At 38.9% G+C, this 25168-nt stretch overlaps 1 protein-coding gene across 2 annotated transcripts in view; it reads right to left on the reverse strand.

Moving 5' to 3' along the window:
* TULP4 (tubby like protein 4) overlaps positions 1 to 25168 on the reverse strand; it is a 61732-nt gene that overhangs the window by 2269 nt on the left and 34295 nt on the right. The window contains exons 4-14 of one of the 2 annotated variants that reach the window (XM_018567193.1): positions 23867 to 24047; positions 16530 to 16664; positions 15242 to 15408; positions 14489 to 14713; positions 13324 to 13558; positions 11861 to 12005; positions 10753 to 10897; positions 10289 to 10382; positions 6741 to 6884; positions 4772 to 5878; positions 3306 to 4693 (exon numbers count right to left, since the gene is read on the reverse strand). In XM_018567193.1, coding sequence (XP_018422695.1) covers positions 3306 to 4693; positions 4772 to 5878; positions 6741 to 6884; positions 10289 to 10382; positions 10753 to 10897; positions 11861 to 12005; positions 13324 to 13558; positions 14489 to 14713; positions 15242 to 15408; positions 16530 to 16664; positions 23867 to 24047 — 3966 coding nt within the window. Of the gene's footprint in view, positions 1 to 3305; positions 5879 to 6740; positions 6885 to 10288; positions 10383 to 10752; positions 10898 to 11860; positions 12006 to 13323; positions 13559 to 14488; positions 14714 to 15241; positions 15409 to 16529; positions 16665 to 23866; positions 24048 to 25168 lie in introns of both variants that reach the window. The other variant, XM_018567192.1, reaches the window with a different exon arrangement.

Consider the following 25168-nt stretch of genomic DNA (forward strand, 5'->3'; position numbering starts at 1 on the left):
TGACATCCTTCATGAGTGTGTCCAAGGGAGCTCCAAAGAGATGTTCACCCTCAAGGGCAAATGCTTTTTACATGCCTGCTCTGCATACCATTTCAGCAAGAGCATTCCATCCATTTTCACTGACAGGAGACTCATACAGGAAATAAACTGGGAGACATCCACTAACCCATCTACACAATAGTGTAGGGCTGTCAACATGAAATCCAAGCACTCCACAGATAAGAGGATTAGTGCGGAGTAAAGCTGAATCCTTTGCCATGAGTTTTGACAGACTAACTTCATGGTCACGAGAGGTTGCAGTGTAGGACCTGGTCTCTCGAAGCCTAGGAGTAAAAAGAGCGTGGATCATGCATGTGACAGTCCACCTAGTGATGTAGCATTCAATTCCTCAATGTTTTTACCTTTGACGTAGAGACCAATGGTGGAAAAAGGAGTGTAATTAATGGCACGCAATAGTTCTGATAAACAAAACTCCCAGTGCTCGACCCACATGGCTTACTCAATAATAAGTCTTCAGAGACTGGGTCACACCAAAGCATGTGCCACAACTCTGGACCTGGAAAGCGCTCTGTGGCTGAAAAGCCCTACAAGTAGAGCCCAGTGCCTGAAGGTCACATTCCAAACAGGCCTCACAATCACCCACTCCAGCGGATCTGGGTATGCCCTCCAAAGCTATTTCTGAGAATACGCCAATCCAGATAGCTGCATACCAGTTCAAGCAGCATGTATGTGGAATCTAAAGAATAAAAATAATCTTGTAAAAAAGAAAAATGACTAGTAAAAAAACAGTTAAAACTTTTTTCAGTAAGGAACAGACATCCATCCTCCTAGATCAATAGTAAAAAAAAACAACTAAAAATTCAGGTATGCTGAGAGTGAGAAGGGTTATGCCAGGCTGGTCACTGTTGTTTTGTGTTTGCCAGTGTCCAAATCCTCCTGTAAGCAGCAGTATAACAGTATAACAAGACAAACCTTTTATTTAATAAAGTTGGGGAGGGCTAAAACGGCTGTCTTTTTTGCCATCTGTATTGCATTAGGGAGATGTACCTTCATGTACCGTCTTGTAAACTCAACAGTAAGTGAAAGAATACCTTTCAAATGTGAGGGATAGCCACTCCAAGACAGTTGCCACAGGAACAAGTGTTCCTATTACAAGATTTCCTTTGTTCCTGTTTTCTGGATTTACCCTCACTTTCATTCCGTTACGTTGTCAGTCAGGTGCATTAAAGAGGGTGACTTTCCCCAACGGTGACAGGCAGCAATAAAAATCTAATAGGGGTTCTAATCTCTCACCATTCTATTCAAATCGGAGAAACAAGTTTTCCTTTTAGTTATACTTTAATATAAAGTACATAATGAGAAGAAAGGATCTTTAGATAAAGGGCAAATACATAATCTTTTGGCTTTCTAAAATTATATGGCTTCAGCTAAATGGTTAAAGGGTTTTCCAGACTTTTCAGTTGATGAAGTCATGTAATTAAAGGGAAACTAACCCCATATATCACAAAGACTGGCTGCTTTAGTCTGCCATGGAAGACCACACAGCATTTGAGTTTTTATATAAATAAATATACACACACATACACCTTTTTCTTTCTAAGATTCTTGCATAATCTACCCAGATTTGAACACGCCCATGGAGATGGGAGAGAACATGGCTGGATTTATGTCTATGTTCACGGGTGGCTAAACAGCCCAATAATCATAAATTATGCTTCAAATTTGAGCAACAACAGTTATTATACCTAGAGAGAAAAAAAGGGACACCTCTGGCCACACAGGCTGCCTGTAGCATCTCTGTTAGTGGGACCCAATCTTTCACTGTTCTATAACGAAGAGTAAAAAGTGAAGTGTGAAAAGTACTGCAGTTATGCTACTGTCAGCATTAGGCGAGCCTTGTGGCTGATTCCCAGAAACCGATTGACTGATTGAAATAACTGCACATCAAAAATAAGCCCTATGAAAGGATTTCCTTTGCACTCCGAGTCACTGTATATGAACCAACTCACGGATTCTCTAAGATTGTATCTAGCACATGGCTGTAGACCTAGACTATGTTGGTTCTATTTGTGCTCCAGATGATTGTGTTTTACTGAAACACCATTGAGCAGCCCTTCCTAGCTTCTTCAGCAATGCTTTGTGGCAATCATTAAGAAGAATTTCTAGGAACCCCAAAGCCTCAACCTTGCAGGACTTGTTTAGCCTGTTTGATACAGAAATCAACTCTCATTGGAAAACCTTGCTCTCAGTTCCCTGACAGACTTGCAGTCACGTGAACAGAAAATAATACTGAAACACTAAGCATCTCTGAGCTTTTGTACAAAAGGCAAATAATTGCTGGAAGGGAGCAAGGTGTTTTCTAGTCTCATATGAAGAAAGACTCACCTTTAGACAGATATGCCTATTGTTCATCCTTGTTGGTCAGTTGTCAGCTAATCTAAGAAGCATTTACATTTCCAGTAATATTTTATAAACAGTATTTTCTGAAAAGAGCTAAAAAGCATGCATAAAAGGAAATGTGCTGAAAAGGAGAGAAAGAGGCTGATGTACCTGCAGTAAAGGTTAGGTTTAGTAAAACAAATCGCCCATACAGCACTATTATAATAATGAACCTCTAATAATGTGTATTCTGTTCAGCTGACTACTGGTTAGTGTAATAATCCTCCTCTCAGTGATGCCCGATACTCTACATAGTGCTGATCTTCTAGTACTTCAATTAGGAGAGGCTGCGGCTGCTACTGTGAAGGATAACACTGATCCCCCTGCCCTTCCTGTCTGCTCACCCATTCACAAAACTCCTTTTACTGGGAAAATAACACAAGGAGTTTTGTGAAAGGGCGAAAAGACAGGAAGGGGAGGGTGAACGTTGCAATCCTTCACAAGCAGAAGCTGCTACCTCTCCTGCTTGCAGCACTGGAAGATCAGTGCTGTTGAGATTATCCAGCATGGCTGAGGGGAGGATTATTACACTAACCAGAAGCCAGCAGAATGTTGGATGCACATTATTAGGGGTACATTATTATACTATGGCTTTACGCCCCAAAAACTTTTTAGTAAATTTTAGCTTTAAATAAAATGTGTCAGATGTGCCCTTTTTTGAGCAAAATACACTAAAATCTAGGAAGAAATCACAGCATCTACCTCAGTCCACTCCTTAAACACTGTTTCTTAATAAAGCACAAGGGCCTTCTAAAGCATATACTGCAATATTGATATACAAAGTATAATATAAAAACGACAAAGAATTAAAACATAAATAACGGATACTATTAAATAAATGCTATACAAACAAACTTTCACCATACCTGTCTACCTTCCAGCTCTATTTGAAAATTTTTTGCAGATTCCTGAGTCACCCGACCTCCAAAGTCCAACTGGTAAACTTGAGTTGCTTCATTCCATAAAGGCTGCTTGTTGGCCATGACGTAGACAAATCCTTGGCTTCCCAACCTGCCATCATCTTTGTCATTAGCTTTCCGACATTTAAACTCATCCAGGTCACTAGCAGTCCTAAGGTTCCTCTTGGTTTTCCATCCCTTCTTATTGCTCTGACTCTGGTTCATCAGCTCATCCCCACTAATAAAGAGTTCAGGTTCACTTTCTGAACTATCCTGAAACTCATTCGTCTTATTTAGCTTTTTGGATTTCAGCTGATCTTTCTGACTCTTAACCTTCTTTTTTTCCCTTCCAAGCCTTGGACTGGCTATGAGAGAGTTAAAGTCACTCAGTGTTTTTGCTTCCTTTTTCACCTTGCCCTCGGTAATAGCTTGAACATTTCCTTCTTCCGCCCTGCTATCTAAACGTTTTCGATTCTTTTTAGGAAATTTGTCAGTTCTCTGAGCTACAGGGCTCTCTGTTAATGACAGAACTTCCTGGAAGTTATCTGCAGTTTCCACCATGACTTCACTGCCCACGTTATTTTGCATCTCTGGCTGAGATGGAGACATGACAGGCTTTTCTGGCACCAAATGAGGTTTCGGTGGTAGAGTAGACTGTGAACTCTGCGCTGGTGGACATGCGCTGTATGTGTTCCATGGGTGTAGGGCCACTGAAGGAAGCTGCAAGCCATTGCAATTACTACTTCCTGGATACATTGGTGGCAAGGGACAGCAAGGCAAATTGGGTGGATATGCTGGCTGTACTACTATAGTGGGCTCTTGCTGAAAAAACTGTGCTGGCGGTATAGCTTCCTTTGGAGAGCAAGGTTTCTGTACGTGGTGGGGAGGAGGTGGGACATTATAAGCACTATTATATGGCATCCCAACTCCATAATTTATCTGGAATGTTGATAGAGGGCTGGTGGGTGACTTGGGGGAAATAAATGGCACACGAGACATAGCTAAATGCTGACCTTGTCCAAGGATTAGAGGGGGAGGTCTCTGGGGCATTGGCAATGTATTATGAGCTGTCCTTTCCTGGGGAACCCATACATCTTCACTTACCAGTGGGTCCCACTGGTATGGTGGGGGCCGCTTTATTGTAAGTCCCGTCTCAGTCAGGTTTAAATGCCTGGTTGTCTTTTCTACTAGGCAGTGCTGGGAAACCGATTCATCTTCTGTAAAAGCAGAATTAATATAGTCTGTTCTGTCCCGACAGCTTTCAGGGGGGCTTAGTAAATTATATGATGACTGAGATGCTAAAGGGGCAGTACTAGCAGAGTGAACAATAACGGTACTCTGCTGTGGCCCACAAGCTGTTGATAATTCAGGACGAATATTTCCTGCTCCTATGGTATTAGTGCTGAAATTGCCACTATGATTGCTGATGCTACTGCTAATTACTCCAGTGCTAATGCTGCATTGGCTGCAAGTGTACAATGCTGTGGGTGCCCGTGGTTGAAACTGTCCAGGTACAACATTGCTCTTTGCTTTGGGAGGATGTTGCAATGTTGCTCTTTGATTATCTGTCATTTGGGCCATTTTAAGAGTTGCTTCACGACTATTCCTTCGCAGAGTTGCATGAATAAGACTGCTGTCTATTCTTTGTGAAGCACTTCTTCCTTGAGCAAGCTGTGCTGCAATCTCAGGATATGGTGGTGGATCTCCAGGTGGTATGGAATAACGCGGAACAGTCAACCTATTTAATGTGGCACTGGTGCAAGGTTGTTTAATCTTCTTTTCTGTTGCAGAAACCCTTAAGGTTGCAGAGCTGCCTGGACCTGGAAGTGTATAGGTGTTCTGTGTGCAGAGCATTCGTGTCCGTGGTCTGCACACTTCTTCTACATTGCCGCTACTATCAAATGTGGTTATACGCTCATATCCCAGTGGCGTTTGGTAGTGCCCACTTGTGAAGAGGGAAAAGTCTCCCTTCTTGAGGCAGAGGTCCAAAGGAGGTTGAGAGATTGGCGGTGGAGGTGCAGCTGAAGTCGGAGGTGCTGGGATAGTTCCTGGATATGGAGGTGGAGGGTTGAGTTTGTTCATTTGCATTTCTTGAACAGTGGTGAAAACAACAGCATCTCCTTCTGCAAACTGAGGGACTGAACGTAATGGTTTTGGCTTTTGAGAATGTTCATGTTTTTTTTCATTGTTTACAACAGGTGGCATCTGAACTGCACCTTGTGGTGGGTGTGGTAAAGGATGATGAGGGGGCTGTAACATGCGTCCCAGTTCAACTCCACCAAATATGACCTGCCCTGGATTGGAATATCTGTTTGGCGCAGAATACTGAACAGCATTTTCTACTGGATGATCTGGAGGTGTGGGAGCTACCATTTGATTGGCCAAAACATCTAGTTGTACATTTTGATTGGCTAACAAAGACTGAACCAAGCCCATGCTTTGAGTTGGTGACATAGCTTGAGCAGAGCTATGAATTGGTGCAATGGGGATATTCACAGTGCAAGGGGGGTTGTTGTCGGGTGCCCCAGAAGTTCCAGTTGCTACAGAAAATAAAAAACACAGATTTAGGAAATGGAAGGAATAGCTGAATTATTTAGCAATAGTTTTTTTTTCCAAATAAAAAATGAGTTTTAATTTTAGCTAATACAATATTAAAGACTGAAGAAAGAACAAAAGTTGAACACCATATATTATCCCTTTAACGTGCTACTTCACAGCAAAAGTTCACTTTAGTGTTTCCCCGGTGTCAGTGGAGCCCTAGTTGCATAATACCTCCAACCCCACGCTGGAGATGCTTCCTGGTGCTGCACATTCTTTGCAGCAAAAACTTCTGGCCATGTGCCGCTCCTACTGCGTTTTTTCTGAGTATTTATTTCTATACCTAGTCCAGCTCCAAACCATCCAGAAGAGTACAGTTCCAATTATAGCAACGAATGGGCCAAGTGGTGCAGTGGGAGCTGGGTGGGGCCAGCGCTACATAGAGAAGAACTCAGGAGTGGGGATGAAGGCAAGTATTTTACTACTTGGGCTTCAATACGAGGAAGGGAAGGGGGGAGAAAGGTTAAAGGACAGCCTTACAAAAAATGAATTACTGCCATTCTAATATCCAGTTCACATAAAGCATGCAAATTACTAGACTCCAATGCCATATACAATTATAAGCAGGAAATATATTATATGCCTGAAAAAAGGAAAAGTGGTCCCACAAAAAACTTGAAAAGTAAGGGCACATGAAAGTTTATGAACGATTGGCTACTATTCGCTGAAGAAGACTGCGCTTCAGTTTTATAGAGCTCATTGTGACTTTGGTGCCCAATATGTACTGTTATTTTTCTGGAATCCTTAAAGCAGAAATAAAACAAATCTAAAGAGTCCTTTTGATTTCTAGAAACCAATACTCACCAGGTAAGTCATCTTCATCTTCACTGAAAACATTTGTGTTAAATACTGGCAAATTAATATAATCCATTGAAATTTTCCGCACTTCCGGAAGGTAGATGGTCATCTGTCTTGGTTGAAGGTGTAGCAAACTCGTTTTATAAATAACTACATAAAAACACAAAAACAAATGTAATATAATAAAAGTAAACCACTGCTACAATTACTGTTAAAGAAAAAAGATTTGCCCTGTGTTAACAAGGCTTAAAAAAAAAGTTCACACTAAGAAAATGTGGGGTTTAAAGAGGTGTACCACCATTGCATAGGCTAGTATAAACGTATATTTTATTTTACAAATTCATGTTAAAATTATTCTCTAAAAACAATTAAAAATATATGTTGAAATACACCCCTACTTCAGTTCACCTGATGTCTAGCACAGCCATATTACAGACATAGAAGAAAAGAAAACACCGGGCGCCCGACCTGGTGCAATAATCCTTTAATAAATGGAAATTGTAAAGAAACTCTTTATACACACACACGGAGCATGAAAACACAGCTTTTTACTGAAGTTTTGGTCCTGAAATAAAAACCAAACCCTCTGGGCAATTGATGCCAGCTGTGCCAAAAAAGATTAAACCTATACACACACACACACACACACACACACACACACAGAAGTCCTTATAAACTGTATTTCTCTCATTAACATTTGATTGCAAAAGTCAGACTTTTAATCCTTTAACCTCACAATCAACCCCTCCTAACATTACAAAAGAAGTAGAAGGAAGTAGAAATGTTAACCCTTAAAAAAGAACTAGGAACACTTGACCAAAAGCAGTTCAGTTCTTAGAATGAGAGGGTACCTCCATTTTTCTGTACCTACAATCTCATAGTTGTATATCCACCATGAGGGATTATGGCACTGTTGCATCTGTCAACTAGTTTAATAAGATCAAGAGTGCGATTTATGATGTCACCATGTTTACTTACTGCTGTTCTTACTGGAGGCTCTAACATGAGGAAGCAAAAGTATTGCCACTACCAAGACGGCTGCCAACACACAGACACATACTGCGGAGCAGAGCATAAGTCAGCTTTGGGGAACGATCAGCTGTAGGTAGATCAGCTGACCACAGGCAATAATGGTGACAACTTCTTTGCCCTCTGCCTGCTTTTTTTGAGCACAAAAGATTTCAGTTCCTCAATAACCACTGTAAAAAGCCCCTTCCTAAACTGATGGTAAAATATTCTATTTTATCCCTTGCGGTAAGAGTTAATGTGCCAATTCCTACTGCTGGCCTTTAATATTTAAACATTTAGTAAGCTGCCTCCAAGTTAAAAAAAGTACTTTTTTTTAAACTTACAATAAAATCCTTTTCTTGGAGTCTGTTGAGGGGCACAGGAAGTTTGGGTTATACTACCACCTACAGGAGGATTGGACAATGGGAAACAAAAAAACTGTAGCCCAGCCCATGAAAACCCCTCTACCTGCATGCCTCAGTCTTGCAGCAAGCAGTAGCAAAAGCATTATGATAAACACAGATGGGTGGGAGAAGAATTTTACGGCGAGTACAAAAATTCTATTTTCAATTTTGTCACCTTCGGGACATCCTAAAGCAGCCTGAGGGGTGGGCAACACAGAAAACAAACGCCAAAAAGGAAAGAACAAGAGAGAATTGGGAACTGACTGCAGTGCAAAGAACTGAAGGACCGTATCACCAATGTGTTAACCTGGTAGACCTTAGAGAAAATGTGAATAGAAGACCAGGTGCCAGACTTGCCAGGTGTCTTAACTGGTCAGCATACCACATCTTCCTGGGTCAGTCCAAAGCAAAAAGAATCACCGGAATGGCTTCCATCTTTATCCAGCAAAGCAGAAGTTCTTGCGTAAGACAGCATCTCATCTACCTCTATTGCCATGGTAAGTGTATAAAGCAGAGATGCACCGAAATGAAATTTTTAAACCAAAAAAAAAAAGTCTGCCAAAACCGCAACTATTTTTTTTCTAACCCTTTTAAATATTTTTTTACTAAACTTTTTATTTTTTTAAAATAAAATATTTTACTTTTTTAAACTTTACTGCTGGGGCTTCGGAAATATATCAGGGGTCTAAACAGACTGATATTTCCCTTTTAAAATAGAAAAACAGATTAAGGACTCAAGATTCCTCAATCTCTTTTTTTGCATCCCCTGTTATAAATGGACAGCAATCCTCTATACTGATTGTTCCTGTAAATTCATAACTTGTTGAGATAGTGTGAGTTACTATGTACACAATCATGAATAGGAAGTGATGTAGATGTAGTACTAAGACCAGAAACGACTTGCTTCAGGACAACTAGAGAAACTTCCAGGATTCAACTTATCCGGCACGAAGTTTTGTTGGCTAGCTAGAGAGAATTCCAGGATTTAAAAATATCCGGTATGAATCAACTAGCAGCTCTTGGTAGTAGAATCTTCAATGAAAAAAACAGAACTAAAATAATAAAGCAGAAGATAATTAAACATCCATTCTCCTGAGGGCACTAAACAAAACTGGTAGGTGTGTGAGGTTAGGTCCTTAAAGCGACAGGCTTTTAATTTGTTTGCCTAGTGTCCATTTCTCATAGCTGTGTCCCTCAATGAATAATAGAGAAAAGGTGCTGGCAAAGATAGTTAGACTTCCACACAGTAGATGTCTCTATTCTCCAAGGACAATAGCAAAAACTGAGGCATGATACTAGGGGGGGTTATTCGGTTAGGGGGTGTTATTCGGGGCTGGCCTACAGTTGTTTTGTTTGCCAGTGTCCATTCCTCCTGTAGACAGGAATAGAAAATGAAGGTGAAAGACTTCCTGTGGTCCTCAATGGACAAAAATAAAAAAATATTTTTGCTTTACTGAAAATTTTACGTTTTTTTAAATTTTCCCTAATTTTGGTTCATTAAGCAACGGGTTTACTTTAAAGCATTGTCCTGCAGCACCTTTAACTTGCCTTCCCTAACTGCCGGAAATGCGAAGACCTATGCAAGTTTTTAGTTAATTTCAGCTGGAACTTACACAAGGCTAAGGACTCTGCCCTAATGACTGTGCACTGCCTGAGCATCCAAATTGCTAAGCGCCAGCACTGTCACATAGACGGTAAAGGTACAGCTACTCACGTAGCTAGGTGGATCTCGACAGTAATGTCCGTCCCGGCTGCGGCGATCTCAGTATACCGCAAGCTGTAGCTTGCGATATACTGAGCTTTGGGTGACGGTTGGATGCTAGTTTATGTCCTCCCGTGACCCTTAGGAGAACTATGGGGAAAAACACTTACCCCATAGTTCTCCTTTAATACCAAGTGAAAGGAAGGCGAATATATGAGGTAGTGGGGAAAGGCATTAAAGTGAACCAGTTGAAGGATCTACATTGACAAAGCACAGGTTCACTTTTAAACAGCTCATGCAAAAAAAATCAAGAGCACTTCTAAGCAACTCAGAACAATTTCTCACAAATAACAACTTTCCAGCTGCTTTTACATTTCTTACAACAAATCTATTGCAAATAATCTTAAAAGAAATATGTACAAAGCTTTATAAGAACTTACCCGCCCCAAGATTAGCTGGTAAGAAGGCTGCCAACCCTACAATTTTAAACTTTGTTCCCCATATGTTGGATGTGACCTGAGCAAGATAGTTATGCTGTAAAATAAAATAAAGATATTTTAAATATAGCAAGTAAATGAAACATTATCATGGAGGTACATCACTTTCTTGTCTGATGTAGAGATCAAAATATTTAATCTGCAACAAGGGACATTTTGTGATAGATGGAAACAATTTTAGCAAGCATGTCTTCAGTGGCACTGAAGAATGACATGTGCTGTTAAATTTCAAAAATGACATGTCGAGTAAGAATTTCACAGAACTAGAACATAACAAAAGAAAGTTTAGGTGTTGCCTATAACAAATGCATTCTAATCTTAATTATCCACAACTATTTTCCTTACTGAAACTGATCGTGAATCTATTGGCCTCCAATCTGAAGGTAATCAAAGACAGAAGATCTCACCTGTGTGATGTCTTCCAAAGGAAACTCTCTGCGAGTCAGGCTTGGTGACCCAATTGAAGGTTTCCGCAAAGGTAATCGAGGAGACCTGGTAATCTCTTGAGTTGCTCGGGATAGCTTTGGAGATTTTCTTGCTTCTATATTAATTCTGTAGGGAACACAAATATTTGAGTGGGGTGGAATCATAGATACAGATCTGTCCAAAATGATACCGTTGACTTTCTATAAAAAGACACATTTCTCACACCTATCACATACTTTATGTCGTTCACACCTATTAAAATTGGCCAAGGGATTAACCAATCACATTTCTAAAGTCTGAATAAACATATTACAGCATTAAACAGCTACAGCAGGGTTTACCATGACAATCTTTAAATTTGATTTTGGATAGTTCAGAAGGGAAGAAGTGATCAGTTTTTACTGTGGCTACTATTGCACCCATTTATATATCTCCTCAAAATACTTTAAGCCATTATTTGTGCTGTTCAATATCTTTCCCAGTTATCAATCATATCCACAATCTAATGTAATGTTTAACTGTTCCGGTAAGAATCACTGCACTATGCTAGCATGATACAGGAATATGTTGCATCCAAAAATATTTAATTTAGAAAAGCTGGCAGTGGAAATAAATAATAAAAGTTCAAGGCTATTTGATATTTTGGATGTAATAGTGTAAGATCTGTGCCTCAAAAGTATATTGTATGTATGCACTAATATTCATTTTTTTATGAAAATATAGATTTGATAAACAGTAACTGCCACAGTTTAATTCTACAGGGTCTATACATTCAGAAAATAATGTTTTAGGGGTTTAAGGTAATCTTCAGGCCTAAAATGTGAATTGTAATGTGTGCAAATTGAAAATTAAAAAAGGCTCTGGTTGCAAAAGGGTTAAATGAAAATGGTTATGATTTTTGAATTCTAATTGATAAACAGTAGTTAATATTATATATATACACAATATATATATATATATATATATATATATATATATACACACACACACATACACATTATATATATATATACATATATATATACATACATACATACATACACACACACACGCGCGCACATACACACACACGATAGAAGCAAGAGGCACCTGGGGAGTTTGGGAGATTTGCTAGCTCTTGTAACCTTCGGAGATTTCTTAGCTGCCCAGTCATCACTAAGTTCGATATCACTGGAATCTGAGCAATTACAGCTGTCGATAACTGCGGTGATCAATCCATTGCCATAAATTTCATCTAGAAATGCAATAAACAAAAGATACATTACTTAGTAGAATATGACAGTATATGACAGAAAAATAGAACAATGACAAAAGTTTAGGAATTCTTGAAATACTATGCTTGTGTGTGAAAAATTGACATACTACAAATGACTGGGCCCTATAGGAAAATTTGATAGGTCTCCCAGCCTTGCTTGTTAAAAATTTGAGCAACCAGGCATTTTTCTGTCCTAGAACAAATACCTTTATTACCGGTGGCCAGTGGTTCATATTACACACATTTATAGCTCCTATTCTTCTGTGGAATATCAATAGACTTTAACCACTTCAGGATCACAATACGTATATGAACATTGCAGTTCTAAAGTGGTTAAAACCAAGATCACAGCTGCTGCTGTACAGTTCTCTTCTGAAAGCATCTGGCTTTCACATAAAAGTGATTGGGTGGCTATAGAGCCTTTTATGCTGCTGAAAAGGGTGCGCCTACGTGCAAAAACTATGATTGAGCCACATGTTACATAACACCACGAACGTTGGAACGAGAGCAATAATTTTTAGGCCATTACTCACTGTTAACTCTAAACTGATAATTGGTGTGGGTTTTTAAAGCATTGCCTATGGGCAGTTTTGGTACAATAGGATTGTTTTTTTACCGTTTGGTGGGCCTGTGCAATTTAAGGCTTGCTCGGTCTGGAATCTATTAACCCAATACAGACTGTACTTTAATATTTCACAAAAAAAAAATATTATATATTTTGTTTGTGTGCTCCGAAATTTATTTTAGTGTCTTTTTTCATAAAAATATCGATTTGATAAACATTTATACAAATATTGTGCAGCATTAAAAAACTGCAACTAGCATTTTATTTGAATTCTGCAGGGCCTCGGCTTTCAGAAAATATATAATTGTTTGGGGGTTTTAAGCAGCCAAAACCATTTTAACGTGTGTGCAAAAATAAAAAAATTGATCCAGATGCAAAGTGGTTAAGGAATATACACTCTTATCCAGTCTGATTTGGATTCTGACACACAAATATCCACTAGAAGAAACACCAAAAAAAAACGAAAACATATAAAAGTAACTAAGAACATAAGGAAAGCACTTTAAAATGTATAAACAATGTCAAAAAGTGCTCTTAGTTAAATGTTCTAATGCATAAAATTAATGCTCACTGAAAACACTTTGTTTTCCTTTTATGTTGACAGGAAAATTAATACATTTTTAAGTCTAATTATAGTGTATAGCAAATGCAAATGGATAGAAAATTGTAAAAATGTATTCTCTACTGAAAATAAAACACAAATTATTCTAGGAAAGAAAAGAAACAAAATACCTGATTTTCCATCTGTTTTAGGATCCATAATGACAAACTCTGGACGCAGTTTACTAATTCTTCGCCCTTTGAGAACAGGCACCAGTCCACCCAGGTACTCCAAGTAAAGAGTATAGCAAGGGCCTCCAACCTCTGGATCATCCTCTGTTCTCTTCATAGTGCAGTGCAATCTCTCATTTCCCGACGTAGGGTAACTCACAAAGTCTCGCATATTATTGGGGTCAGGTATGGGAGGCTTTATTAGAACATAATTAAACAATTTAGAAAATCCTGGCATGGGTAAAGTATTATACTACCTGCCCTTTAATATAACTAACATTACTTACTTAAAAACATATACCTTCTGCATAGGTCAGCTTTGACACTTTTATACTCAACTACAAGTTCTACAATAATCAGTGGAGACATTCTGCATTTTTGAGCAAATAAGATATACAGCAGTTACCTTATGGAGTCACACTTTATAGTACACTGTACAGTTTCACTAGGTCCAAGACATTCTAATAGCTTAAACTGGACTTATAGCCTCATTAAAAATGTGCTGCAGCATTTAATCATGTGTATTTGCACTTCAGTTTTCTTGTAGTTCCCCTGCCAAGTCCCACAAATATCTTTTGATTCTGTCAGTGATGTCCACCTACTGCAGCTTTCAGAGATGGTGTGGCAACAATGTTGCACTGAGAGCAGAGTTGCCACACCATATCTGGAAGCCATCTGGCTGCTTGCACTACAGTTGAATGAAAAAAAGGTCCAGGAGGCATGGCTAGAACCATTGTCACTGCTGACTGACAAGCCTGTAGCTTGTCTATCAGCACCTAGCCCTGCCCACTGCTTTTTGGATTAGATGCACTGCCTCTGTTGCTGAAGCCCTCCCACTATGAGCTGCAGTCTAGGAGGGGAGCATGTGAACACAAATTTAGGAAGATTTGGCTCAGTCAGGGAAGGTAAAGTTTTCCATTTACTTTAGATGGTAATAATTAATGAGCTAAAAAAAGGGGGTTGTCAATTGCAAGTCATACACACCTGTTAGTACATTCTGAATGATCTTGAGCACAAGCCCAAAGCCCGGTAACAACAAGCCCATTCCAAATCTGACTGTATAGACTGCCTGGCACATTTTTTAATCACCAATAAACACAATTAATAGTTACACGTTAGTGTTTACCTTAATGGTAGGTATAAAGGCGGTGGTGAGGTAAGAGCAGAGCCGAGGAGGCAGACTTAGTTTGCTGATATCTTTGTCATCACGTAAGGAGCTTGCAATTGCTTGCTGACAGAGAAGCTGTAAACTAGCCACCCTGTGCTCTACACGGACAACATACAGAGCTGGACCTGAGGCCAAGAAGAGGCGGGAATCTCTATGGCCCCAGCAAATGGAAGTGATAGGACGCTGCAGAATGAAAAGTTACACATTGGTTAATTTTTACAAACAGTAAAGTTTGCATTACTTTAAAGAGACATTAAAGCTACAATACAGAGGTTGCTTTGATTTGCCATGAATTTGAGTTGTTTCTGGTGGACTGCAAAGTATTGCCAAGCCAACTGTTCAAATAATATTTTAGAATGCTCTAGGTTTCTCCTCTTTCTAGTTAGTAGAGGACAAATCTCAAAGGAAGCCTTTTAGTGGACATTTGTATATGTTTCCCAGACTAACTCAGCAGACTCTACCTAACTTGAAGGAGCCAGGATCTACTTTTTTCCAGGTTATCCTGGTTGAGCAAAAACCGCCCAATCAGTATATCCCCACCAAAAAATAAAAAAAACAAAAATCTTTGAGTACAAAAGAAAAAAAGTATCCTGAAGCTATAGTGTAGTTTTCACTGAAATGCATTCTTGTAAGGATGCCTTTTGCTAACAGGATAAATGTAACATACAACCTATTTGTGTTAAAAATTGGATTTTCTAATTGTTTTTATACCTGTACTGGAGTCTCCAGAGTGTAGATATGTTCTCCACGCACATTATAAAACTTTATAAGAGCACTCTTCAAAGAAGGACCGTTGCCAAGATCTGGTAAAAGGTTTTGTTTCTCCATCCCCGCAACAGCAAGCAAATCTCCTTGTGTGCACCACTGAACCACTACATCTGAAACCAAACAGATTAGCCATAATTTATCAGCAACCAGTGATAGTTGTATTAAAGCGTATCTAAAAATACATTGCAGGTTACCAATTCTTAGATGTGGTGCCTGCATTCGTTTTTTTTCTAGGCTTTACTTCCTTTAATTTTTGACCTGGTGATCCAGCCAGTAGGTCTGTTATTTTTCAGCTTCCTTTAACAGACCAAGCTGTCCAGCAAAAGGTTGAGGCAAGCCATTTAACACTGACAGGGGTGCAAAAATGGTTTGTTTTTATGTATTATTGTGAAACCTTCATCTCAAAAGGAATTAAAAATCTGTTTCTGTAACTTCTGTGCGGAGTGCAGCCACCACATTTAAGAACTGGTAACAGCAATATAGTGCACTTTTGGCTTTGGGTTTAGATACGCTTTAATTATTTATCCAATACAGTTTAAATCCTGTACTCGGGTACGGGTGAACCCAGCAAACATCATAAACTAGTCTTCCTTTTATGTTGGTTAGAAAGGTCTCTCTTTGTTCAAGTAATGACTTCAGTCTCCTATTTCTCCTGACAACATGAATTTGTAGTTTGTACTGCCAGGAAGGGTGACAATGCTGCAAGGTAGTGGTTTAACACTACCCATGCCGATACCCAGGAATACTCATCACTGCTGTGCGTCTACGGTGTGCCAACATGCTCCAGAACACAGCCTCAAAGCTGTCATTTTAGATTGCGTGAGGCTACACTGGCAGAAGCAGACAGGACTGATGCCAGGGCTGGGGGGGAAACAAGGAGAGCAGCTGTGGGCAAATTTTGGAGAAGCATCTGACACACCTGGAAGTAGTGGCGACTGCACTAAATAGAGGGGCTGTTTTTTTTTGTTTTTTTTAACAACGGGACATGAGTAATCGCAAGAAAGGGAGTAACACAAAAGTGCTAATTTGTTATACCGATTAGTGTGCCTCGATTGTGGTACCTGGTAAAGGTGTCTCTAACTGTGAAATCTCACAACAGTCAAAAAACCAAATGTATATATAATTTTATTTCGAAATACATTTTTCAAAGGTTTTTCAAAACTACAAAGCCACAAAAGACGTGCAGTAGTACATCCAAAAACCATAAAGAATGGGGGAAGAACTTCCATACCTTTAAGCCCTGAGCGGATGATGGTTGGTGACAGGTCATCATAATTGTTCATCAAACTAATATCACCAGAAGTAAATCCAACTGTAAGCAGCGGCTTGATGTTCTCCACTGGAATAGGATATGCGGCAGGGCCATCTGCAATGATTTATCAGTGAAAGGTAATCAAGAAACTGACAGAAATGAATATAATGACATCAATTCAATAGTCAATTTATTGTGTTGCCTCATAAATCTTTTAAGGCCAATTTACAACATAATAATTGTTTTTTATGTGCCCTGGTTACACCACAACAACGCAGGGATGATGTCCAGTGCGGAGCATTGTGAAAACGTTTTTTGCAGTGCACTGGATTGTACCACAGGTCATAGTACACATGCACACTCTCAAATAAGTAAACGGACTGAAACCTCACACTCCACACTAGCCCAGAAGCTAAGACTAAGCTTTTGAGCACATGGGCAAGTGTGAATAAGCCTTTATCAATTTCAAAACACAAAAAAAAGGCCTTCACATTAACAACTTTTTTTTACACTTTTCTTTTATAAAGTTTCATACAAAGACTCAGCATAACTCTCTATTACGGAATTCTAAAATACAAAATAGTGCATTAACCCAACATACAAATATGACAAATCTAATATCTTTCTGAAAAGTGACGTGATACAATGGTATTTCCAAAACCAGGCAAAGATTCCCAAGACACAGCTAGCTATGGACCCATAGCACTACTCGACTCTGATCTCAAAATATTTACAAGAATCCTTGCAACTACGCTAGGCGTCACTCTGCCATCCATTATGCACAAGAACCAGGTAGATTTTATAATGTTCCACCACGTAGGGGACAATATAAGACCTAGAACTACTGGATTACAGTAGATGTCCTTAATAAAACCAAAAAACGGAAGCAATACTAGTAAGTTTGGATGCCGATGCCTTTGTTCGCCTAAGCTGGTCATTCTAATACTCTTATACATATAAGCAACCAAGGCCCATTTCTTCAGGCCATCCAAGCGCTTTCTTCACTCCTACTGCCACAATTATAATTCCATGCTCATCTGGATCATAATTTCCTATCCTTGATGGTACAAGACAGGGAGCCTGGCTAATTTCACCCCCTTTGCACATTGTATAGAATCCTCTGCCTCTACCATTAGAATGAACCCTAATACATCAGGATTAAAAACACAAAATGAAACTTTCACTATATCTCTCTATACAAATGGCATCCTCCTGACTCTTACAAACCCTCACATAACATTACCAAACCTCCACAAGATACTGGAAGAGTGTGGCTTCTTTTTTTGATACAAAATTAACAATACAAAAACTGAAGCACTTCCCATCAACATCCACTCTTCGAGGTGGTAAAAATCCAGCTATAGCTGGAAAACTAAAAACATTATGTATTTAGATGTACAAATTGCTTTATACTAAGAAATTTCTTACAGCTGCCAATCAGATGAAAGCCTGAATGTTTGATGTGATTGTTTATGCAGAAAGGAGAGGCAGTAGTTACACAGCACAGATTTAGTACAATCTTACTCGCTTTCTACTGATCCTGTACAGAACAATGGGTGCTTATCCTGCAGGGACATACAAAGAACTCAAATTACAGTAACCTAGGTGAACATTCTGACTTTAATAGACTTGTTCTATTTACTTGAAAGCATTAGTAGCTGACTGAATGTTTTTGCTTGTTGCCTGGGATTTCTTTTTACACTTTCCTCTTGGATGCCATAATATCCAAGTAGAACAGACTCAATTAGTAAGTCCATACACAATTTGCCAGTCTGCTTGTCATTATCACAAAATGTATGTGGGATTGTTACAAACATTTAGGCAATAGTTCATTAGTTTCTATTGTCTTTGAAGGTCTAAGGCCTCATTCATACGGGGCTTATATGTCCAGGTGGGGAATCCTGTGGCAAGAAACCACTACTGGACATAATATCCCTGTGCGAATGATCCCTCAGTGTTACATTGTGGTTCATAGCCTAACATTACAAACATAATTTGAAAGTAATTGATTTTATGATATTTAGAACAACATACGCAGCTAGGACACATTTAGGCTACCTTTGAAGTAGAAGCCCAAGACATGCAGCAACACTAATAATATGCATCGCTTATTATTCTTCCATTTTTACTTCTAAAAGAGAAACAGTGATTCAGAGAATGTTAAATAGTTGTAAACTGCCACCCACTCTTCAAGGTGACTCACAGACATGCCAACAGGTTCCTGATGTATGTAACTGTCAAACATTCATAATGAGCATATTGTAAAGCCTTACTCCCAGATAACGCAAAGACAAATAATGAAAGGTCTTCTCTGTTTTCTATACTACAGCATTTTGGGACTATCGCAAAAGGAATATTGAAATATGCTTAGAAATTGTGAAGTAGCGCTGCAGCTAACGATTATTTTAATTATCTATTAGTTAGCCGATTATTACATTTGATTAATCGGATTTTAAAAATGTAATACCGTCATAATATTGAAAATAAAATACACGAATGTAGCGTTACAGAAAAAGTTAACTTCAGAATAAAATGGTATGCACATTTTTTGAAATCGTGTTCCAGTGCGGGCGATCACACTGCGAACAAGAGGTGCATTTGGAATCCATTGAAATGAATGGCACCGCAAAGCACCTCCTGCAGCAAAATTTGCCAGTCCGAAACTGAAAATGACTTTTCCACCTTTTATATATATTTTTTTGAATAATTGTATGTATTATATTAGACATTTTAATTAGTTTCATGGATCTAAAATAATGTCAATTGTAAAACTCTAAGCCAATATGATAAAATAACCAACCTTTTATTGAAAATAACACACCCAAAATTTTTTTTTCTATTTCTAATTTTAGTTTATTAATTTTTTTAAGCTTTTTTCCCCCTTTATTGCTGGGAGCAATAACCAGCCTGCTATTGGATATTTCAAATTGTAATAGCCAATAGCAGGCTGGCTATTGCACTCACCCACTGCCTGCTGTCAATCAGCAGAGGAGGGACCTGAAGGAGAACGTTCTCCATCAGGTCCTCCTCTGCTGGGGTGGGGGAAAGGGGGTGGGTCGGGAACAAACAGGATAAGTACACCCAGTCTGAAAATGCATTTATCCAATTAAAAGAAACATCTACAGTTTCTGGAGATGCATTATGAATGCACAATTAGGCAAACACATAGAATCAATGTGAAATCATCATACTAGTAAGCAAAGTCTGAGCTGGACAAACCCAGAAGCTATGTAGCCAAAACTCCTTAAAATTTACAGCTGGCACCTAACTTCTGAGGCTCTCTCTAGTTGTTTTCAATGATCCCGACTCCTAAAAAAAAAAATACTCCTGGATTGGATAGACTGGCTACTGAATTCCATTTCATTTTGTCCACCCCTGATCGACATGAATCTATCCCAAAGCCACTGCAGAGATATTTGTAAATTCAGTAGATTTGCCTCTTATTTTTTTCCTAGTGTTAAGAAAAAAATAGGGATGCACCGAAATTTCATCCGCCGAAACATACAGAAAATGGCACTTTTGGCAAAATGCTGAAAGTGCCATTTGTTTGGCCGAAATAGCGGTGCATCTGTGATTTCTCTCCTCCCCGCTGGGACACAGAGCAGTGGGGGAGGGAAAATGTCACAGGAGGCAGAGCATTGCGGAAGGAGGAGAGCACTGTGAGCGGCCGTCGTCTCTCCTCCCCGCACCGCTCAGCCTCCTGTGACAGATCAGGATATCAGAAGTGACAGCTGTCACAAGAGGGTGGCCGGCAGTACGGGGGATGAGTCAGCTTTCAGATCGAGCTCTCTTCCCGCTCGCTCAGCCTCCTGCGACGGCCGATCCAGGATGGAAAGCGGGTACACACACTCAGCGATCACTGAGTGTTTGTAAATAATTGAGGACAGAGTATGTTTACTCTGTCCTCAATTATGAATGAATGGGAAGTGATCTACATCACTTCCTTTTGATTCATGATTGTGGACATGGTAAACATACTCTGTCCACAAGTTATGAATGAACAGTAACACTCAGTACAGAGTCTTATTGTTCATTTATAACAGGGGATGCAGAAAAAGAGATTGAGGACTCCGTGTTCTCAATTACTTTTTCTATTTTAAAAGTGAAATATCAGGGATCTGTTTAGACTACTAAAATTTTTCTGAAGCCCCCAACAATAAAGTAAAAAATTAAAATGTTTAATAATGAAATAAAAATTAAATATAAAAAATTACAAAAGTTTATAAAAAATAAATAAAATATTTTTAAAAATTTGAAAAAGTTAGGGAAAAAAAACAACATTTTCGGTCTGACATTTTTTATTCATTTTGGTTTTGTTTCAGTTTTGAAATTTTCATTTTGGTGCACCTCTAGAAAAAAAAAGAAGGGATGTTTAGATACCAGTGCCAATACTTGGCATTTTTACAAGAACTACCTGGGTCACAGAAGTTGCAACTGTGACTGGGCGCTCCACCAAGGTCCTGAAATCATTAGCCAGTATTGTTTTAGAAAAACATGACAATAAACAAAAATGTATCAGTAACTGTATCTGTGAGTGAAATTACCTAAAACCCCCAAATATAATATATTTTCAGAAAAGTCAAGACCCTGTAGAATAAAATGGTGGCAGTTCTAAATTTTTATGTAGCACGATAATAACGCAAGTCTTTATCAAACCTCAAAAATGTATTTAAAACATTAGTCATCAGTTTAGGGATGGAAAGGACACAACACCCATCATGATTGTTTTGTCTTATTTTATTTTTTCAATCTTGTTGTGACTGTGGGAGAGTCATAAATGCCTAGACAGTGAGGCCAAATTTAGAAGCATTATCTACAGATGGAAGGTGTGATGGGGTTAATCTACTGGAGAATAGAGTTTGAATTAAAATCACTTTTTTTTTAAAACTTTTATTTTAATAAATGGGTCAAGGGTCTATAATCCCGGTTAGCAATATTTTGCTGTTCTATAAATGCAGTAAATTAATCTAACAATCATTAATAATCTCTGCTGGAACTTGTCAACTCCATTCTGTGTTCATTACAAAATAATAGTTTCAATTAATAATATCAGTTACTCCAACACCCCTTATATTTATCATTTTGCAAGACGTTTTGGTTTAAATGACAGAGATATTATCTAGCTTGATCCATCTTCGCATTAAATTTAAATTTACCTGTAGGCTATAGATCTGATGATGCATTCAATCTCAGCCAGTGTCAAAGTGTGTACATTTAATAAAACGCTTCTTTCCTGTCTATTGGTCTTGTCATTTAAGCACTTCAGTTTTATGATACAGAGCTGGGATTTTATTTCATAGGCAAGAACAAAAAAGAACATAGCTACATTATATCAAGCAAAATACACTTATGGTTTATTCTCCATCAAAACATTCTACTAGATACTATATTAGGTAAACAAATGTGCTATCAGTTTGCAGTGTACTGTCTGGGTAGCTGTCAAGGGTAAACAAAATCCATACCAGAACCTATAGAATACCCAAAACATTAATTCATAACTAGAATATCAAATAGCCACTCATGATATAAACAGAGATGTTCATTTTAGTCAAGTGTATAGATTTCAGCGCTAAGAAAATACCTCTGGTGTTGTTATTATTTCATGAGAACAATAGCAACTATCTGGTTAGATATATTTGGAGCAATTAATGCTTCCCACACTTTTGGCCAACCAGATGATGCCTGCAAAAGTTGATGAGTGCCCAGAGACATGCAATAATTTTCAAAACTAATGTAATGGGTTGGGTCTGGACAACCACCTCATCTCTGCTGGAAATACATGACAAATGTATATTGTAATTGACTAGAGAGAGAGATTTATTTGTAATGGTGACCACTGTTACCAGGACTGAAGGTCGGGGAAAATTCTGAATTTTGAGCTGTCGGCAGAACAGGAGGTGAGGGGAAATCTTCCAATTGGGAAATGTTTTCCAAACTACATTAAAACAGTGGAGGAAATGTTCTTTAGTGCAAGACACAAGGAGAGTAACATGATGTCCTGAGGTGGAAGGCAGAGAGAGAAAGGAGGCTATAAACCTTAGCACAACTTTATCAATATGGATGGCCATGAAGGGATCCTTGCACTTTCAGGGTGCTGATTTAGAAACACTCCTAGCAGAAATGATGGCTAAGAGGAAGGCCACCTTGTTAGCAAAATAGAGAACTAGCTTTGATCAATTCAACAACAGATTCTAATAGAGCTGACAGAAGCAGATTGAAGTCTTAGGGGGAACAACATGGGCCACCTCCTGCACAAAGGCCTTCACTGAGGAGTGAGAGGAAAGAGGTCTCTGGAAGGGAATTGCCAAGGCAGATATCTGACCCTTGATGGTACTCAAAGCTAAAACGCTGTTGGAGGCCGAATGCAGTACATTTTAGGATGGAACTTCCTGGCCTCACACTAAGCAAAATACACATTCTAGGTGTGATTGTAGACCTTACAGGAGGTTGACTTCCTAGTCCCAAGAAGCATAGAGATGACAGCATCCAAAAGGCCTCTGCCCCTCAGGACTTGGACTTTAACAGCCGTGACGGCAAATCAGGCAGCCCAGAGGATAGGTGGAATACCAGTTTTACGACAGTAGGTCTGGATGGTCCAGAAGTGTCTATGGAGAGTCTACCATGAGTATAAATACATCCGCAGACCTTCTGAGCCAGTCAGGAGCAATGAGTATTCACTGGAAGGCCCTCCTTCTTGACCCTGCGAAGGAACAGAGGCAACAGCTTCAAGGATGCCTGTTCCTGGCGTCAAACCTGTCCAATTTGTTGTTGAACCTGGGTGACAGGAAATCCACATCTGTCATCCCCACCTGTGACAAAGATGGCAAAACACCTCTGGATGAAGGGACCTGGATCAAGGCGTTGATGACTGAGGTAGTCCGCCTGCCAATTCCCCACATCTGGAATGTGTACAGCAGACAGGACCAGAATGTAAAATTCTGCCCAAACCAGATTCAGGTTCACTACTCTTTGAGCTGTGTGACTTGCCTGTCTCCTTGATGGTTGATGTAAGCCACAAACCATGGCATTGCCCAACTGAATGCTAGTCGGATGACCCTGCAACTTGGTAAAAACCTGATCTCCATTAGCTTTAGAATGTTTATTGAGAGTCGCAATTCCTCCAATAACTAGGTCCCCTAGACCAAGAGGCTCTAGAGTACTCAGCCTCAGCCTGACAAGCTGGTATCCATAGTAAGGACTTAGAAGCTTATAGTTAATACATCCAAGAGCATCCAATACCCAAAAGAACAAACTACCACTGAATATTAAGATGAGCATGGTATATAAAAGTGTAAAAAATAATAATGATAAAATACCTTGTGGAGGTGAATAGTCATCAGAGTCTGTGTCACTTTCACTGCTGTCTTCCACTAGGAAGCTGGGATAATTCCATGACATGTTCACTATACCATCAGATTCATGTAAGAGAACGTGTGCAAGCATTCTGCCATGGCAGTCCATTACTATAACCTGACCATCTGCAGTGCCGAACAACACCTATAAAACAAGAACGGACAGTGTTATTTGAAAGCAGTATTCTGTAACTTAAAATATGAAATACACAGATAAACAAGCAATTCTATTTCAGCACTTGCCAATATAGACTAGCAAGACAAATATTCAACCCAAACTTTTAGTAGGAAGTAGTTATAACTCGTCAGTTTTTGGGTGTGCTATTTGGGAGATTTCTTTTCATTTTCTGTCCCAGAGACACAACAAAAGTGATAGAAAGTTCCCTCCGAGACATTTGTCACCAAAACAGATTTTCTTATTTTCTGCATGTGCAACAATAGGTACCAGGACAAAGAGGGTGAATTTCAGCTCACAGATAATGCATACCTGACAGGGATTCTAAACCTTCCCTACCCTATCCAAAACGAAAAAAAAGGTTGAGGATGCACTTCAAACCAATTCTTGATTATCATCATTCCCAGAGTGCAAATGATGGCTCTGCTGTTGATGTTGCTATTTTTGTTGAATAATTTATTGTAAATGTTTGCCTGTTTAAATATGTTGAAAAAGTAAAACATTTCAATGGGATGAACTTTTTCACCTGACTGTACAACAAAAACAACGGTATATTTAACAAACCAAATAGGACCAAAAAGAAAAAAGATGTTAATTTCTGGGGTTTACATATACTTTAAGGATGATTGATGCTGGGTACAATGCATAACAACAGAGAATGATTCACAGTATTTACTAGCTGTGATATTGACTATTAGCAATTATTTCTAAACAAAAGAAAGTGCACCATAGTTGAGAAAGGCTGCTTTACACTATTAACTGCAAAAAAGAATATGTGAAATGTGTACTGAACTACATTACATTTCAGTGCTTCCCAAAACATGTCCTCAAAATCCATGAGCTTTGCATGCTTTGCAGGTAATTTCATAGGTTGTCCAATTGGTGTCTCAGCTATGTTATTTTGCTCCAGATATCCAGAAATCATGAACTGTTGGTGAAAGAGGTTTGGGAAACACTGTCCTACAGAACAAATTACTATCTAAACATAATTTATTATAGGATATGTCTGCCCAAAAAATTGTAGACTGTTACGTTGTCAATTTTTCAATTAACTGCCCTCACTGTTAGTAAACAATAGCATAGCAAGGCCC

Source organism: Nanorana parkeri, unplaced genomic scaffold, assembly GCF_000935625.1.
Source record: "Nanorana parkeri isolate BGI_ZX_2015 unplaced genomic scaffold, ASM93562v1 scaffold1018, whole genome shotgun sequence".
NCBI classification, from domain to species: Eukaryota; Metazoa; Chordata; class Amphibia; order Anura; family Dicroglossidae; genus Nanorana; species Nanorana parkeri.